Source organism: Diplotaxodon limnothrissa, linkage group LG7 (genome assembly GCF_057381915.1).
Source record: "Diplotaxodon limnothrissa isolate DT_005_m linkage group LG7, D_limnothrissa_male_GT1.1, whole genome shotgun sequence".
Taxonomy (NCBI): domain Eukaryota; kingdom Metazoa; phylum Chordata; class Actinopteri; order Cichliformes; family Cichlidae; genus Diplotaxodon; species Diplotaxodon limnothrissa.
Genome location: NC_140602.1, coordinates 64,062,765 through 64,080,893, shown reverse-complemented (window position 1 = coordinate 64,080,893; position 18,129 = coordinate 64,062,765). Strand labels below are relative to the sequence as shown.

Below are 18,129 nucleotides of genomic sequence, written 5' to 3'. Positions count from 1 at the left end.
TATCTGTTCTATATAGAACAGATAGGGTGAGATGGATACACACTGCGTAACCAAGTAATAATAATAATAATAATAATAATAATAATAATAATAATAATAATAATAATAATAATAATAATTGACGTGGAGGTCTTATAAATAAAATAAAACCTTCCGATCATTTCCAGTCGGAATTATTTTGGTAGTGCACAGGAGGAGTGACGAGACACCGGTGCAGCAGCTACACAGCTGCATCCGGTCGCAGTCATTCACGTTTGTTACTGAAATTGGGGATCTTTCCCCACAAACCTACCTCACAGCTTAAACCTCACCCAGTGAGTCAGGTTCATTCATGTAGGTTACAGTGTCGTATGTTTAGAAATTGTAATTTTATCAAAAATAGTTAAAGAAAAAGACAAGCTAGGAGAACAAACGTCATGAACTTGTGACTAAAGTGAACCGGACCTGGTGTCAAACTACCCAGTGAGTTCTATTAAATAGTTTTGTTGTGTACCATGGTGCCACTAAAACGAAGAAAAACTCTCCCCTCGGATGCTGGGAATACTGTGAGTGACAGCAGTGGACATAAGGTACCAAACAAGTTCTCTCAAGTTGTTTTGTTCCTGTTGGAAAGAAAAATGGGAGCCAGCCGAAGATTTTTCCTCTCTCAACTCGGACGAAATAAAGGCTTTCAGGTGGCGGACGTGTTCAGGTGAGAAGTGTCACAAATCCACTGATACAAATGTCACGGGAAAGCAAGTATAACTTGGAAAATGTAGGTTTCGCGGAAGCCTAAAATGAAATGTATTAAGGTAAATCTGTCTTCAAACCCTCCTTCACAGAATCCAAAGTGTATGAGTCATTCTACTTTTAATCTGCTGTTTCTCCACAGTGAAAGCGTCACACATGTTATTTCTGAGAATAACTGTGGCACTGAGGTCAGGACGTGGCTAGAGTCTCAGGGAAGGGGTCAGAGCCTTAGAGTTCACCTCCTGGACGTCAGCTGGTACACAGAGAGCATGCGTGCTGGTCATCCTGTGGAGATAACACATAGACATAAACTACAGGTACATTTTCATTTTACACATCCATGATATCAAAACCAAAAATCTGAGGCTTTGTTTTGTAGTAATAGGTGTTTTCACTGAATGTAAATATGTACTAAATAAATACAAGCAGTTTATAGTAATAGTAACCTATAGAGCAACTCTCTGATGATAAAGTGACAAATCACATATCATGCGTAAAATGCTTTTACTTGCCATTAGGGAGTAATTGCACACTGACACCATCAGTCTTTATACAGCTTTATTTGTCTATTGACACTAAATTGCCAAAAATGACTTTTTGTTTCATTGATCTGTGATCAGTAACTATGAGGTCTATTAAGTTTTTCATCATTAGCTGAGTGAACTCCTAGAAGATGGTAAGTTATAATTAGAATTTAGAAAGGCTCACATCTATTTTTTATGTCAGGACAAAAAGCAGTGAGATGGTAAAATTACTTTCAGTGAAGGCCTTGCATAGTTCACATTCGACTGCTAAACAACATACTGCATCAGTTACAGCAGCATGGCTATGAACTGATCTGCCTGCAGTCAAGACCTTTCACCGGTTGAAAACATTTTCACATGAAACGAATCTAAAACCTGAGACTGTTGAGTCGGTAGAATCCTATGTCACACAACAATACAACAACACTCCTCTTACAAAAGTCCATCGGCTGGTCTTTTGCTGGAAGAGGTTAACACAGCCCTGTCCAAATTTTTTTGACATATGTTGCTGCCATCAAATTCAAAATGAGCAGAAACTGGTACATCTAGTGACCACTCCTGACAAAGCTACTTTTAATAAACCGCATTCATTAAAAAGGCTTCCATCTGCATTGAAGTTTACTATTACACTTATTTGTTAAAAAATAACTGTAGCGAGTTTCCCGTCTCAGACTGACAGATGTGTTTTTTCTTGTCCTCCACTTATGCCTATCATCTGGCATTCTCTTTTACTCATTCACTAACTCGAGGCAACTACTGTTGTGATGCTAAATAAAACTGAATTGAATTGAAGGAAAATTGAATCAACTGTTTCTTGCTTTTCTTGCTTTCTTTGTCACTCCTGGGGACTTCCCTGGTTTCCTCCTCAGAAACTGTTGTAAGTTTCCTCAGTCAGAAATTGCAATGCTTTCTGGTTTAGCAGTGCAGGCAGGTAATTGCGTTTCCCAACAGAGTACAAGCCTCTTAACTTTGTATGTCTCTGATGCACTCACTCATTTTTGTTTCTTCCACGTATGATGGTAAGAAGAAATTGGGCAAGTGTGCATGTTTGAGAAACTCTAGGCCTCAGCCAGGGGAGGCTCAGGTCAAGGTGAGAATTTCCAAAGTTGTGAGTGTTCTGGGAGCGCAATGGGAACAATAGCTCGGAACCACAAAGAATTTTTACTCTCAGACCACAGTGAATAATGGAGCAAGAAAATGGTCTGTCAGAAAACCCTATACTTGGTTAAATGTCCCTCACCAATTTGGTTTGATAATTTGGTTTATTAGCCAATGAGTTTTTGGTATAATCCTAAAATGTATTTTTGGTAAGAGTTTGACATTTTAGGCTTGGTTTAAACATGAAGCTGGCTTTTCCTGACATGAAGCCTAGCACATACCACAGATTTGAGGTTCGGCTTTTGCAAAAGTTTAACATCACCCTGCTGTAATCATTCCTGCTCTATCCATTCCAAAGCTAGCTTTAAGTTAACCAACATGTATTTTAAACCAAATAGGCATTGGTTTCAGGTTATACTGAAGACTTTAAGTCCTTATGTTTGTCTTCCAGGAGCAGCAGATCAGTGAAGCAGAGGTTGCTTTGTTCTCAGTATCCAGCTATGCCTGTCAGAGACGAACCACTCTGGACAACCATAACAGCAACTTGACTGTAAGCCCTCTACCCCCCACCCCAAGCAAACACAGAAGTCTGATTTTAGGTGCCATGTTAGCTAACACATATGTCAGAACTGCATTTTCTGCCTCAGGATGCCTTGTCGCTTTTAGCTGAAAACGCTGAGCTCAATAATGAGGACGGACGAGGCGTTGCCTTTCGACGAGCTGCTGCCTTGATGAAGGCGCTCCCCACACAGGTGATAAGCATGTCACAGCTCAGGGGTCTGCCTTGTCTTGGAGAACACTCGCTTAGAGTTATAAAAGTAAGTGAAAATTTTTAGCATTCCATGTTCACCCCCTAACAAGATGTAGTTTAAATTCATTTAAATTCTCTGGTCTTGCAGGATGTTTTGGAGAATGGAGTGTCAAGTGAGGTTGAATCCACCAAGCAGTCAAAGCGGTACAAAGCACTAAAGGTATCTCAGGCATTTTAAAATCTGCTGCAGGTGTGTCCCCTTGTTCAAAAGCAGCTGTTAAAAATCTAAAGGGAATAGGTCCAACTTAGCTATCACTAGGAAATAAAATTATTCTTCTCCTTTCTAACTTAATACTTTTTAACTCAAGCTCCCAAAAGGTTGTTTCTGTTCATTCGGACTCATCCAATTGACTCAAAAAGTCAACCTTACAAACAATACATTTGCACAGTACCTGAAACTAGCACCACTGGCAAACAATGGGCTCTCTTGATAATTATTATTCAAACTGTCATGACCATGACAGGTCATGACAGTTTGAATAACCCTTAGCCCCCCTCCTCGATTCAGAGATGGTTCTTCCCTTTTCACGTAAATGGCCTCCTTGACTCCCCGCTCAAACCAGCATTCCTCCCTGTCCAAGATGTGTACATCCTCATCATTGAAACAATGTCCACTGGTCTGTAGGTGTGAATAGACTGCAGAGTCCTGGCCTGACGAGTTAGCTCTTCTGTTTGTGTCATCTGCTTAGCCAGAAGTTGTTTGGTTTCTCAGAATCATGGCAAACCTTTCTGGCACTTAACAGTGTAGACTATTTTACTCTGTTTGTGTCGGGGGACCCAATCCTTGGGGTGGACCAGTTTCTGGCGCAGGCAGGAGCTTTCTTTAGACAACATTCCAGCTTTGACAAATGTCCAGCTGGGCTAACCACATTTAATCAGGGCTTTCTTGGTATGATGTTCTTCTGCTTCCCTGGCCGCTTGTCTGTGGTGATGGCGTTCGCCCTGTGTTTTAGCGTCCTGTAATAATAATACTAATACTAATAATACTACTAATAATAACATCATCAACTGGAGCACCAACGAGGTGCTCCAGTTGATGATGAGAGTCAAAGCTTAAATACTGATCTGTTTGCGTTGGTTTATGATACACATCAACTTTTAAATGTCCCCCATTACTGATGGAAATCTTACAGTCTAAGAAGGCTAACCTGTCATTTTTCATATCCTACCCGGTGATCTGCCTACCAATGGGTTGAGGATTGAGACCAGAAAATTTGAGATGTTACAAGTGACCGAGTTGATCATACAGACAATTGATCTTAAATGTATATCCTGTTTAGTATCTTCAGTAAACCATACAGACTGCATAGCTTGCCCTTGGCAACCTGTGGTATGATGTCTGGTCAAAAGCATTCTCTTGTTCTAACCGCTTCAGACAGTCTATCACCCTCTTCCTGTAACCACTTCCTGGGTCTTGTTTCAGAGGCTCATAAGTTTCTTATGATAGTCTTTCTGGTTCAGCAAAACCATGCATGCACCCTTTTCTACTGGAAGGATGATAATGCTGTTGTCATAACTAAGCAATATAAGTGCCTTCATCCCTGCCATGCTGATGTTGGATGCTGGGGGCTTTGCTTGCTGAGACAGGCATCGGCAGTTGCTTTGCTGCAAACCTGTTTGTTTGGGGGTTTTTTTTTTCTTGCTTTACCGGAGTAGCTTTGAATAATTCAGATTTCTCACTTATCATTGAATGTTTTATACTTGATTCTCTGCCAAAAAAACCCCAGTTTTATCTCCTGTAGACCAACTTTCTTCTTATTGGCTGTCCCTCACAAAGAAGGTTTGAACAGCAGGAGGATGGGGCTTCAGCAGTGCTCATAGCCAGAGCTGTGTGCTTGAGATGACAATATTATGGAATTTGTTACTGTAATTGTATGCTTTTATGACAGAAAAGGAAAAGCTTAATAGACCCCACTTTGAAGGAAAATATAGTTATTTCATTTTCTAATGAAATGATATCAACTGTTTTACTGCTTTCACTGTACAGTTTTGCTTAATGTACACAGATCATGAATTTGGCTTGTAATCGCAAGCAAAAATCTATCTAATGACTAACATTCTTAGTTTTATTTATGCAACCTGTAACACAACATGTTATCCACTATTTAAAGATTTTGTATCAAGCAACTCAAATCTAGGAAATACTGATTTGCTCTAAACTTTCCTGCTCTTATCACTGTTCTATGATCAGGAGTTAGCAATGACATGACACACACCATAAGTATGTCCTGAAACCATGTAAACTTTGAATCTCTTACGTGCAAGATGGTGACAGAGCCTTCTGTTGTTCTTTGGAGGGGCTGTAAATAAGAATAACGTTTACTATAAAACTGTGTTTAGCTCATCAGTGTGCTATGGGTCATGTGCAAACACATAGGTGGAGGGCGATTTAGGCCCTGCGCCAAAGTGGTACAAATGTACTATTGTCCTTAATGTTTTTAAATAAATGTATTTCAGATTTTGACTGGTATCTTTGGAGTTGGAGCCAAAACTGCTGACCGATGGATTAGAGAGGGAATATACAACCTTGAGCAGTTACGACATTCAGGACAAACACTTAATCGAGCACAAAAATCAGGTTTGTTAGCTTTGTTTTTCTTGGCATTCTTGAATGAGGATGATTTTCTTACTATAATGATCAGAGCAGGCGTATGTATGCTGTCTCCTCTTTAACTGGTGTCCAAGTTAAAGCATGTCAGGTGAGTTCTTGTGTCTTTGTGTGTCTGTCTCTCTTTTGAATGGGCCTTAAAAAAGTCATCACATGTCTTTTCAAAATAAAAAACTATTTAGCCTCATTGGAGGGTTTGCAAGCATGTGCGGCCTGTCTTAAGGTCAAGCCAGAATTTCTCAATCTGACTTGAGTCCAGACTTTGACTAGGACACTCCTTTTTTTAAATTTTTTTTATCCAGCTGCATAACCCAACTGACCTTGAGCTGCAGGGCATGACACTATGTGTGGCTAGACATTCTTCCGAGGGTTGACCGAGTGGTGGAGGCAGCAATATGTTGTTCTGAAAGCTGACAGTCCAGTCTTTTTATTCTTTCTTTCACATCTGTGATCTAATGTGTCACAAATACAGTACAGCCAACTAAATAAAAACTCAAACTAGAAAGACTTTACTGAGAAACAAATAACACCTGAAATATGATCCTAATCTAAATAGAAACAACTCTGCAGTGGGCTAAACTACTGTAACGACGGCCCCTGATGTAAGCCACTATGGTCCACTCTCCATCGTGACTCGGCACACGACTAAATAACCAGTGGCTCCTCCCACTCCTTGAATTAAATAGCAATTAAGAATTAAACAAATTAATAACGATGATCAATCTGTCATTCAAATATAATGATGATAAGTTAACAGTGAGAACATTAACACAAATATATTTAGAAAATTCCCCAACTCTGTAAACGTTCAACATCAACAGATTCTTTAACCTCATGAAACCCCACCCCCACTTCACACTACACCTGGCACATTCCCTCCCAGGAACTTTACCATAAAAGGAGGCCAAAAAGAGCCAGACTTGTTTGGAAGTTCCTGTCTGGCCAGCTGGAGGCTTGGTGCAATCTGGAGGAGAGGTGAGAAACAAATTAAACATTAATCTTAAAACAAAAAGCAATTCTTTGCATGATTTAAAAAAAAAAAAAAATCTGGTAGCAATTTACACAATAGTTGGATTGAAGGCACTGCAGCATGCTTAGAGTTCACAGACTTGCTGTCATAATTATCTTTAAGGGTTTTCTGGTAGAGAGCAGAATTCATGTTCCATCAATTTTGGTCAGTCCAGGTCCTGGAGAAGCAAAGCAGCCCCATACCGTCACACTATCACCTCCATGTTTGACTGATCTTTTTATGAAAACCCCCAAACAGTTCAGCTCATCAGTCCACATAATATTGCCTTAAAAGTCTTGGGGATCATCAAAATTGACAAAATGAGATGGGTCTAATATTAAAGATTTTTGACAGTCGCAATCACCTGTTAATGATAAATATGAAAAAAAGATATCTGAGAAAGTGTGGAAGTTGGGAAATACTTTTTAATGACATTGTGTAGCATTAAAAAAAATGTGTTCACTTGGTTGCTTGGTAATTCGCCTTTCCTCGTGTCCTATATAAAATAAAATTGTTAAAAAATAATAAATACACTCTCATCATCAAGGTCTTGAGCACTACGATGACCTCAACGAGCCGGTCACTAAAGCAGAAGCAGATGCCATCGGGGAGATTGTGCAGAAAGCTGTCGATTCTGTGCTAACAGGATCACAAGTTGCTCTGACCGGAGGATTCAGGAGGTGAAAGCACAAATATTCGCACACAGTACATCTGATAGCACATTCAAAATCTTCACAGCCTAAAATATCTCAATGAGCTCTATATTGTCAAAATTATTGTTTATACATGCGGTTTAAAGAAAATTTTACATGAGCAACAAGTAAACACTTCTTGAACCAAATCAAATTTTAAACTTGCCCTCTGCAATTTAATAGAAATATGAACTGTGGTATTTTCACAGAGGGAAGCTGACGGGCCACGATGTTGACTTTCTGATAACGCACCCAGAGGAAGGCAAAGAGGTGGGACTGATGCCTAAAGTGGTCGCCTGGTTGGAATCACGGGTAACTTTTGAGACAATTGATATTTATTAAATCCTTTGAAACAAATCAACACAGTTTCCTCTGGGGTTAAACTATTCTGATTCAGATTTTTACTTCTCAGTGGTAAAGGGCTGTTGGGATATTGTTGTCACCCTGGTGTGCAGGCGGCGTACACACCCAAGTCTGAATGTGATAACTTGATAATGAGGTGACATATGAGTATCAAATTGATGTTAAAGGTGCATCTGCTAAATATCTGGGACATGTTTGAATCCTGGTGACCTTGAACCCAAGGTCAGAGGTCAGCTGTTTCCAGTGAATGACAGGCTTGAGCCTTAGTGGTTTCTGGATTGTTCCTAATCATCCTAAACAGTTTCCTCCCATCTCAGGGTGACAGTTTGGCTCTTTTCCAGATCTTGGAAAAGTGGTGACACGCCTGAAAATTTGTACTTGCATACAGTTGTTTGAACTGATGACCTTGGAATCTGCCATTATTCAGAAATGGCTCTAAAAGACCTTCACAATCTGTGGAAATCTACACTCTCCATTCAGAGTTTATATTACTTTCAGGTTGTTCTCACTGTTTTCAGTCCAATGAATACTGTTAAACAAGAACTTTTTTATGCTTCCAAAGAGAAAGTATCAGTTGTAGTTAAGTCATGAAAAGAAATTGTATAACCTTCAGCGCCACTTATTTAAAGCTTTAAGTGACTGTATGTGTGTATATATTGAGTCTGTATATGTAATTTTTGTCCCTCTGGATTTTAGAAAATTCAAAATGCATTTAAACTTGTGCATCCAATGCATGCTATGCAATCATTCACCCTGGAAAAAGAATATTTCAAAGCAGTAATTGAAAGCTCTAAATTGCAGTGAGTTCAGGTCCATGATGAGTTCATATAAACTTTCCTCACAACTCTATATGACATATGTTTCTGATCTGAACTGGTTGTTGTCTATTCAGGGATTTCTGTTGTACCAGAAAACTACCAGAAACTCATACCTGGAGTCGAAGGATGGCCCTGCTCGGCCTGCCTCCAACATGGACCGCTTTGAAAGGTGTTTCTCCATCTTTAAACTGACCAAAGGGAAGGAACAAGAAAGCACGCAGCCAGAGGAGCAAAATGATCTGAAAACCAAGGATGTTCTCAGACCTCACATGCAGGCGGACACAGATCAACAATTATGTGAGCTCAGTAAGAATTACCAGATGGAAGCTGCATCACACAAAATATGGAGAGCTGTGAGGGTGGACCTGGTGGTCTCTCCGATCAGTCAATTTGCTTTTGCTGTGCTGGGCTGGACCGGATCCAAGGTGATCGCTCACGCCTGACCTTTGTCCTCTTTCAAAAATCTATTGCCTCCTTCTTTTTCCCTGCTTTTCTATGTTATATTGTTTAATGTTCCTTCTGTCTGTGCAGTTGTTTGAGAGGGAGCTGCGACGTTGGGCTGGGCACGAGAAGAACATGTCTCTGAGCAGTCACGCCCTATTTGATAATACACAGGTAAATCGAAAAAAGAAAAATAAAGCCTTTTTTTTGTAGTGTTAGCGATTAGAGAGTCTATTTTTAAGATATACTTTATTAGTTTTGCTCACTGTTGAAGCCGGGAGCAGAAGTGCTCTTGAGGTACTGTTGAGGCAAGGCAGTACTCTGAGCACTAAGAAACACATTTGGATTTCAGCAGGAAGTTTGTCCCATGCTCTTTACACAGAAATCACTCCACAAACTATTAGAAGCAACAGATATTTTGCTTCTAACAGGAAAGTCTTTTAAGTTAAAAGTGGCTGCGTGAGTGATTGGGTCTGTTGTGGAGGGCCACAACAATAAGTGGGACTCAGTTCTGTTCAGTATTAATTTTCTCTTTTCTCTTAAACGCATTAACCCTTCACTACACTTCCAGTTTCTCATGTGAACCCTTGAGAAAAGAATAGCACCCCCCCCCCTTTTTTTCCCATGCCAACTACTTCTACTTCTTCCTTTAAGTGCATATTATACCTGCCATATTTCAGCTTAATTAAATGAAGATGGCGTGATGGAATCATACTTGTTTTCCTTTTGTACAGAATAAATATCTGAGAGCTACATCAGAGGAGGAGATATTTGCTTATCTTGGTCTGGAGTACATCCCTCCATCAGAGAGAAATGCTTGAAGTGGCCTGATCAGCTGCTACACTGCATGCAAGCAAGAGCTGGAGGGCAGAATAAATGCGTCTGTTGGAAGGGCGGCCTCATGGCATGGAGTTGCTGTGTAACTACTAAAGAAATATTATATGATTGAACTCAACGATGACACCCACTCAGCTGACTGAAATCTTCTTATTACATGAATACAGAATTTTATTTATTAATGAAATCCACTGACCAGAACTGAGCCTGTTTAGTTTTTTTAATAAATGTGAAATTTATAACTGAAAGAGTGAAAACAAACCTTGCTTCCAGTCACAGTGTAATTTCAGAAATTTTACAGACTTCCTATTTACATATAATTTATGAATTTTTGGGCCACAAAACGCACACAAACAACTGATATGCGATAAGGAACACATGATTATAGAATTTTATAGATTTTATGAGTGCAGGAGCCATCAAGTGGCTTTATAGTTATTTCAACCATGTGCAGTGGTACAGTACACAGTGAAACGAGACAGTGCGCCTCCAACACTATGCTGCTACATATAACTTATAAGGCACAATCAACACAGGACTACATAACGTGCAACACCAGATACAACACATTGCAGACACAACAGTGCAATAGAAAGGTGCAACAATGACAGTAGGTTGTGCAAAAAAACCTTGATGTATGAAAGTCTGTGTGTACATGACACTGTACAGATAAATGCTTGAGGTAGTGACATGTATAAACGTATGTGTGTGTGTGTGTGTGTGTGTCAGTCCAGTCACTGATTTTTTTAGGAGTCTGACGGCTTGGGGGAGGAAACTTTTTTGCAGTCTGGCAGTGAGGGCCCAAATGCTCCGGTACCTCTTGCCACATGGCAGCAGGGTGAAGAAGCTTTTACAACAGGGCAATAGGGGCCTAATCAATGCTAACAGCTGATCTTATTGGACCTCCCTGGACTTTTTTGGGGGGGGCAATAACAATAATAATAATAACGATATGCAATAATGCTGCATTTTATCACACATCTTGTATTTTTGTGCCGCTCACATAAACCTTACTCAGAGGATTGAAAACTGTTATGTTTTATGTAAAGACAAAATGGCTGTTAGGTTTATTTCACCACATCCACACCTGTGTCACGATGACCTACATTCAGCAGCATCCTTATCACCTTATCTGTACATATAGCTGAAAAGAAACCTACTCAGCTGTTCTGAGAATATACAGTGTGAGATCTCGCATGTGAATTAAACATTTGCGTTGGAGTGTTTCCATATCAGTTCTTCTTCTGTTCAACCACACTAAAGATAGACTGCAGTTTTTAGTGCAATACATTGTGCACTACTGATAGATATAAAAGGTTCAGGAAGACCTGCTTGTTTTTATTTTCTGATATACAATATATACTGTTGCAGTAATGCTTCTCATGATAAATATGTCTTGATGCATTTTCAATCATTCAGGTAAAGAAATTCCAACTCTGTTCGAAACGTTTGATTAGCACTGTTGCCTCACAGCAAAAAGGTCCTGACGTGCGCTTAGTGGGGTTTGGTTAATTGGTGATTCTAAATCACCCATAGGCGCGAAAGGTTGCCTGTTTCTCTGTGCGACATACTTGTGGTCTGTCCAGGTTGTACCCTGCCTCTCACACTATGGGAAGCTGTTCCAGATGTCACTGACAACGGTTATCTCCAGTATTGTAATCTCAGAAACATATCTCTAACTCTGAGCAGGAAAGTCCCACCCACCTGCTGTTTGAAACCACATGTTTGTGAGGAATCATAAGAAGGTTGGCTTAAAGAGGAGCTAACAGAGCTCTTTCTGGATAGTGGATGAGATGGGAGTGGAGAAGGGTTTGACAGCAGGCTTTGTTTCTATTTCTACTTTTTGAAACTCCCGGAACGACAATTAAGCCTGTATTTTTTAGAGGCCTGCAATAAAAAAAATACGTTGTTTTAAATCTAAGAACCAGATTTTCAGCATCACACTGAGGCAGGATGTTTCTCATTAAAAAAAAAATTCCACTTAAAGAAGGAAATCCTGGGTATTTGTTTAATGAGCATGCTGAAAGTCATATCCCGGTCAAAAGTTACTCCAAACTTTCTCAGTGTTCTTGCAAACCAAGGTAATGTCACCCACAGTAAGTGTGTTGTGGAACCTCTTTACACAGGTACTCTGTAACCTACACCCTAACCCAGGGGTGGGCAACTCCAGGCCTCGAGGGCCAGTGTCCTGCGGGTTTTAGATATCACCGTGGGTCAACACAACTGAATCAAATGATTAGTTCATTACCAGGCCTCTGCAGAACTACAAGAAATGCTGTGGAGGTAATTTAGCCATTTGAATCATCTGTTATTTTGGATAACACCGGCCCTCGAGGCCTGGAGTTCCCCACCCCTGCCTTAACCTGATATGGACCTCCCTTGTATTGTAACTGCACTTTTCATCATTTCCTGCTAGTTTTTCACAAAACCTTTGGAACGGATTAGCGAGAGTATACAATAATCACCATCTCAATATAAAGATTTGTCTCAAAATAAGGACTCACAGATATCAGCAAATTCCTGGAGAGAGACTGCTGAAACTATTGGAATGAATGTGAATGTGTGTTATAAAAAAGCCAACAAAGGATGTGGCCAAGGGGGGGAAACGGTCCCAATATTTGTTTCTATAAAAACGTATAAAACATCTGGATGTAACCACAAGGTAATTGACGCATAAGAATTCACAAGAAACGATGATACACAAGGATACAGGTGAGGTTCATTCAAATTCAAAACAGAAAATGAACCACGAGAGGTCACACAAATAAAACTATGCTTTAAAATATACAAAAAACAAAGATTCAAAAGCAAAAGAAAGAACCAGCTGAATGTAAAATGTATGTTAACACAAAATCTAAACAATATACTTTGGAAAGAAAAATTCAACATTCATTATATTAACTAAAATGAGACAAAACCCACTGCAACACTATGGAGCAATTTATGTGAAGACTTTCTGCAAAAATCCAAATAATGTGACTTTTATGTAGACCGGGGTGGAATAAAAATGATCAATACTTCAGTGAAATTACTCATTTATAATAACAGCACCACCCACTGTACTTGCTACAGTGGGTAGCTAAATAAGGACTTTGACTGAACCTCCTGAGTTTGCGAACTCAGTTTATCCTTTGTCCCTAAATGTTATTTTGATGGGTGATTAATATACATATGGACACTATCACTAATACTAATACTATAATACTATACAAGGGTCCTTGCATCATGTCTTGATAACTCTAATGAGAAACTCTAATGTTCTCGATCTTATCTGTTGTTCTAGCGTTATTCCTCAACATTAAGAACACTGATATAACTGGCTTCTTCAGTGAAGTTGACAGTCTTCCTGATGATAGACAGGAATAGATAAATGATTCTCCATCACAGGGTTTTACTACTAGAATGGAATAAACAGTCTGCTGGATGCTTTTGCACCTTTGAAAACTTCTCACTGTTTTACTTCAGAATTGCACCAACATAAAGAAAAGGAAATCACCCTTTTCTCTAAACAGCATCCTTCAACTACCTGACATTTTTTCCACCTCTGTTTTACTGCCCTGAGCAGTGTAACAATTTTAGGGTTTTAATAATATTCACTGTGTGATGAACGATCTGGATTTATTAAGAAATCTAAACCTTCTGCTGCATGTAACCCTGACCCACTTTCATGTGGTTAAGTTCTGCTTATTCTCTCTCGCTCCTTTAATAATTAACATTATACAGTCTTCTCTAATCTCTGGCTTTGTCTTTCTAGAAAAACAAACAGTTGCAGTACAAATTTACAAATTCACTCTCACCTTACATCATCCCCGTCAGTCGTTTTTGCATTTGAACAACTTGAGTCTCTTTTTTTTTTCACAGTACACAGTATTATTATTTCAGTGCTAATTTAAAAACTCACATCCATCCATCCATCCGCTTCCGCTTATCCTTTTTCAGGGTCGCGGGGGGCGCTGGAGCCTATCCCAGCTGTCATAGGGCGAGAGGCGGATTACACCCTGGACAGCTCGCCAGTCTGTCGCAGGGCCAACAGGCAGGGACAGACAACCATTCACACTCACATTCACTCGCACATTCACACCTAGTGGCAATTTGGTTTATCCAATTAACCTATCCCCACAAGCTGCATGACTTTGGACGGTGGGAGGAAGCCGGAGTACCCGGAGGGAACCCACGCAAACACGGGGAGAACATGCAAACTCCACACAGAAAGACCCCGGCCTGATGGTGGAATTGAACTCAGGACCTTCTTGCTGTGCGGCAACAGTGCTAACCACCGTGCCACCGTGCTGCCAAAAAAAAAAAAACCTCACATATTTGGACAATTTATATTCTTCTACCACAAAAACATACAAGTGTTCACTGAAGTAAATACACAGCGTAGTAGTGGATTTTTTAAAAATGTGTTTATTTTATATTTATATATAAAATAAACACACATTTGTATATTTTATCTTTATTTTGATTTGCCGCTAACTGCCTTGCTTTTATTTGTGGTTTTTGTAGTAGGGAGAACTAAAAAAAACTGCAATTTTCTTTTTTTTTAAAGTGCAGTTAACAAATGTAGTGCTCTCTACTATGTGAACCCATGACCTGAATTTTTAGGTTTTTAATTTCAAGTCAATTAAATTAAATCCGAAAAAAAAATCAAGTGATCTCCTATGAGCAAGCACCAGGCAACAATGGAAAGGAAAAATTCCCTTTTAACAGGAAGAAACCTACGACAGAACCAGGCTCAGGAAGGGGCAGTCTTCTGCCATGACTGGTTGGGGGGTGAGGGGCAAAATAAAATTGAACATAAAGGAAAGCACAGCATATTTAAGACAGGTGGAAAACTGGAAACATTATTACTGCTTTTAAAAGGTAACTGGTCCACATCCACAATTACAGTAGGGCTGAAGTAGATAATAAGCATGATCCCACAGAGAACAGCAGGACATTCACTTCAGCCGAAAAGCTTTGAGATGGCCCAGCAAGCTGCAGGAACAACAATGGCCACTGTGGCAAGACCTAAACCTACTTTAAGTAGGTATTTGTGACCATGACACCATGAACCACGGGCCTCAGCCTCCTCAGTATTGACATTTTTTTCAACTGTTATTTTATGCATGGTCTGATTTGGGCATTTAATTTGTTGTAAGGGGTGCTTACAAGATGAGTGCCTTGAGTGCCTTAAAAGGTGCCATTAAATAAAATGCATTATTATTATTATTATTATTATTAGTAGTAGTAGTGGTAGTATCAGTAGTAGTAGTAGTAGTACTTATGTTGGACTTGTGGCAGATTGGAAGCCACACTGACTCACTACACCATCTTGTGGTTCTAAACAGAATTATAAGGATATTGCCCGTTCTACTACAACTTCAGTCTCTGCACCTCTCTGCAACACTGCAATACATATGATCTGATGGGCCCTAGTTTACTTTTCTTTTTTTTTTTGGTCTTTTAAAATGTATTTCCTGGGTGGCTGTAATTCAGGAGGTAGAGAAGGCCAACTAGTATTTGATGTTCTAGCATAAGGGTATGAATGTTAGAAAGCGCTGGGACACAGAAAAAAAAGGTAAAAAATGTTTGTATATAAGAGATGTTGTGTAAAGTTCTTTGACTGCTTGAGCAGAGAAGCGTTATATAAAAACCAGTCCGTTCATCATTTATTGCCTCAACGTTCCTTTCTTCCTTTCGTGGAACAGAGAAGTATTCATATATGTGCCCACATACCTGTATACTTAAATTTGTTGCTACTTTCTAATTGTTACATAGAGATTTTTTTTTAATCCAACCCTTTTATGAGCTACAGAGGTGTGTGTGTGTGTGTGTGTGTGTGTGTGTGTGTGTGTGTGTGTGTGTGTGTGTGTGTGTGTGTGTGTGTGTGTGTGTGTGTGTGTGTGTGAGTGAGTGAAAGAGGCAGCAACAAAAAAAGCGAATATGTGGCATTTCCTTCACAGCCTCATTAACCTCTAAATACCATTTTAACATCAAAGGCCGTGTCATTGCTCACACCTCTATCTCTCTCAAGTCCACTCTCTCCACATGTGCACACTTCTCCAGGAACGGATATTTTATGCAAAAAAAATAAATTTTAAAACAAGGGACCCATGAGAAGTATGATATACAAACACAGTTCTTTACAGCTTTGCTACTGCAAGCAAGAAAAGGCAGAAAGAGAGCTGGGGAGGAGCAGGTTTAGTTTATGTTCCCATAAATCCTCGTTAACATGTGACTGCTGACACCGTATGTGTGAACCAAAAGGAGATATGACTTTGTCCTGCACTGAGGAGACTACAAGTCTGGGCTGCTGTGAGAACAGATGAGTTCATGCATTTGTGAATGTAAATGAATGAAACTGTGGATGTAGGAACAGCAGGAGTTGTGACTAGGAAAAAGCTAGAACAACAGTTCTGTTTCAGACTCTTTCTCAGTTACGAATCTATTTGTCTGTGAATTTTTTTAAAAAGCATCCTTTAAATATCCAATTTAACACAATTTGTGATAAAGTCACTGAAACAATTACTAAAACGTATTAATTGTTACTGTTACTACAACAAATTACTAAAACCATGAAAGTATTCCAACACATCAATTATTAGTTGCAGATTTAAATGATCTTTTTAATAGTGACTCATTAAAAGTGATCATTTCTCATTATGTAAACATTGTTTCCACTAGTAAAATTACTTATTTAATCAAGATAAAGAAATGGTCAGCTGTTCATATTATTAGTTATGCTTTTGTACTATAAGCTTAATTTTGGGCGATCAGCAAGACAATGTTAGAACTATGTAAACCACTGTTAGTTGTAGTTTGTTCTATCTATATATTTATCTTTTTTCTAACTTTTCTATGAGTGACGGTGATATCACAGCAGCATAAGCCACCTAATGATAGGCTTTATGATTTTAGGCATTATGACAAAGAATTTGTAACAGCAGCTGTCTCTGGATTAAATTGTTGTACACACATGGAATCCTCATCCTAGTTGGGATTTAGATAATAACATGTACAGGGAAAAATTGGGAATGAGGGGTGAAAGTTCTCTTTTAAAGAAAAAAATGCATTTATTTAGTTACTCACGTTTCTTCACTTTGTCACACAAGTATTTCACATGTAGCAGAAATGCCCAGTGAATTAACAGTGGACCTCATGAGAATGTGGCTGATCTGAAACAATACTGTCTCAGACAGTGTTTAAAGTTCCCGCGGAACACTGCACTCCTCTGATCTGCAGTTATGGGAAGCACTTCTAAAACATTTCCACCTGTGCTGCTGGTCTATAATGAGACCTTATCACAGACTTGAAAAATATTATTTTGTGTATTTTTGGCTTAAACCTATGACAGTCACTTTTGTTGTTTGTTTCACCACTCAGTACAGAGTTTATTTCAAAGGGCTCACATTGTTCTCTTTTACATTTCATGGTTGCAGGGATGTTCCCCACTAGCATTGCATAAAAGTCTCAAGTGTGCTTCATCGGAACACTGGCTCCAGCTCATAGATTTTTGGGAGAAATGAAAACTTGTCAGCCACGCTGCCCTGCATCCCCCGTTTGATAAGAAAAGTTGCAGTGCCTGCTCATCCACCAGGACCAGTCCTGCTGGTCCCTTCAAAGCTCCCAGAGCCTTTGATGGGGTTGATAGGGATCAATGGAACAGGGAAGGACACTTTAGTTGACTGTGCTACAGACAGGGCGGGGAACAACTGGAGACTGGCAGAAATAGAGTTCAGTGATTATTAGGTGTCATCACAGCCTTGAAGAATCCATTTACTACAAGAGGCAGAAATATAATGAGCCATTTTCTGCTGCACTCTATCTGTTATAAAGAACAATCAGTTATGGCTTATCAGTAATTTCCAAGAAACTATCAAAATTATTATTCAGTAAGTATGCTGTGTGTGCATAAAGCTCTTTATTCTCTGTTGTGATGCCTATGATCTTTACACCTGTGTTGTAGTTTTTGATTTGAAGTTTGAATCTTCAAAGCCTTGGTCCTGAAGATGAGTTTACTGGAGATTTGGCTGGGGATGATGAAGACTCATATATTTATTATAGAGATCTGAACAACAGCTCTGTTGGGACATGAGTCTCCCTCTGGTACTGCGGGGGAGGAGAGGATGGGAGTGGGAAGGTGGGTCGAGGTGTGTTTGTTTCCATAACAGAGCAGCAAACAGGCCCATTAGAGATGAAAGGGTCTGAATGGAGTCA

The 18,129-nt window shown here is 39.5% G+C and overlaps 1 protein-coding gene across 1 annotated transcript; it reads left to right on the top strand.

The window, feature by feature from the left end:
* The first annotated feature begins 359 nt into the window (after positions 1-359).
* polm (polymerase (DNA directed), mu) lies at positions 360-10,132 on the top strand. Its single transcript, XM_085358685.1, has 11 exons — positions 360-691; positions 872-1,046; positions 2,803-2,901; positions 2,999-3,169; positions 3,251-3,322; positions 5,620-5,740; positions 7,327-7,459; positions 7,681-7,783; positions 8,727-9,077; positions 9,184-9,267; positions 9,828-10,132. Exons 1-11 carry the CDS (start codon positions 495-497, stop codon positions 9,912-9,914), a joined length of 1,593 nt encoding a protein of 530 aa, XP_085214811.1. The 5' UTR covers positions 360-494; the 3' UTR covers positions 9,915-10,132.
* The last annotated feature ends 7,997 nt before the right edge of the window (positions 10,133-18,129 follow it).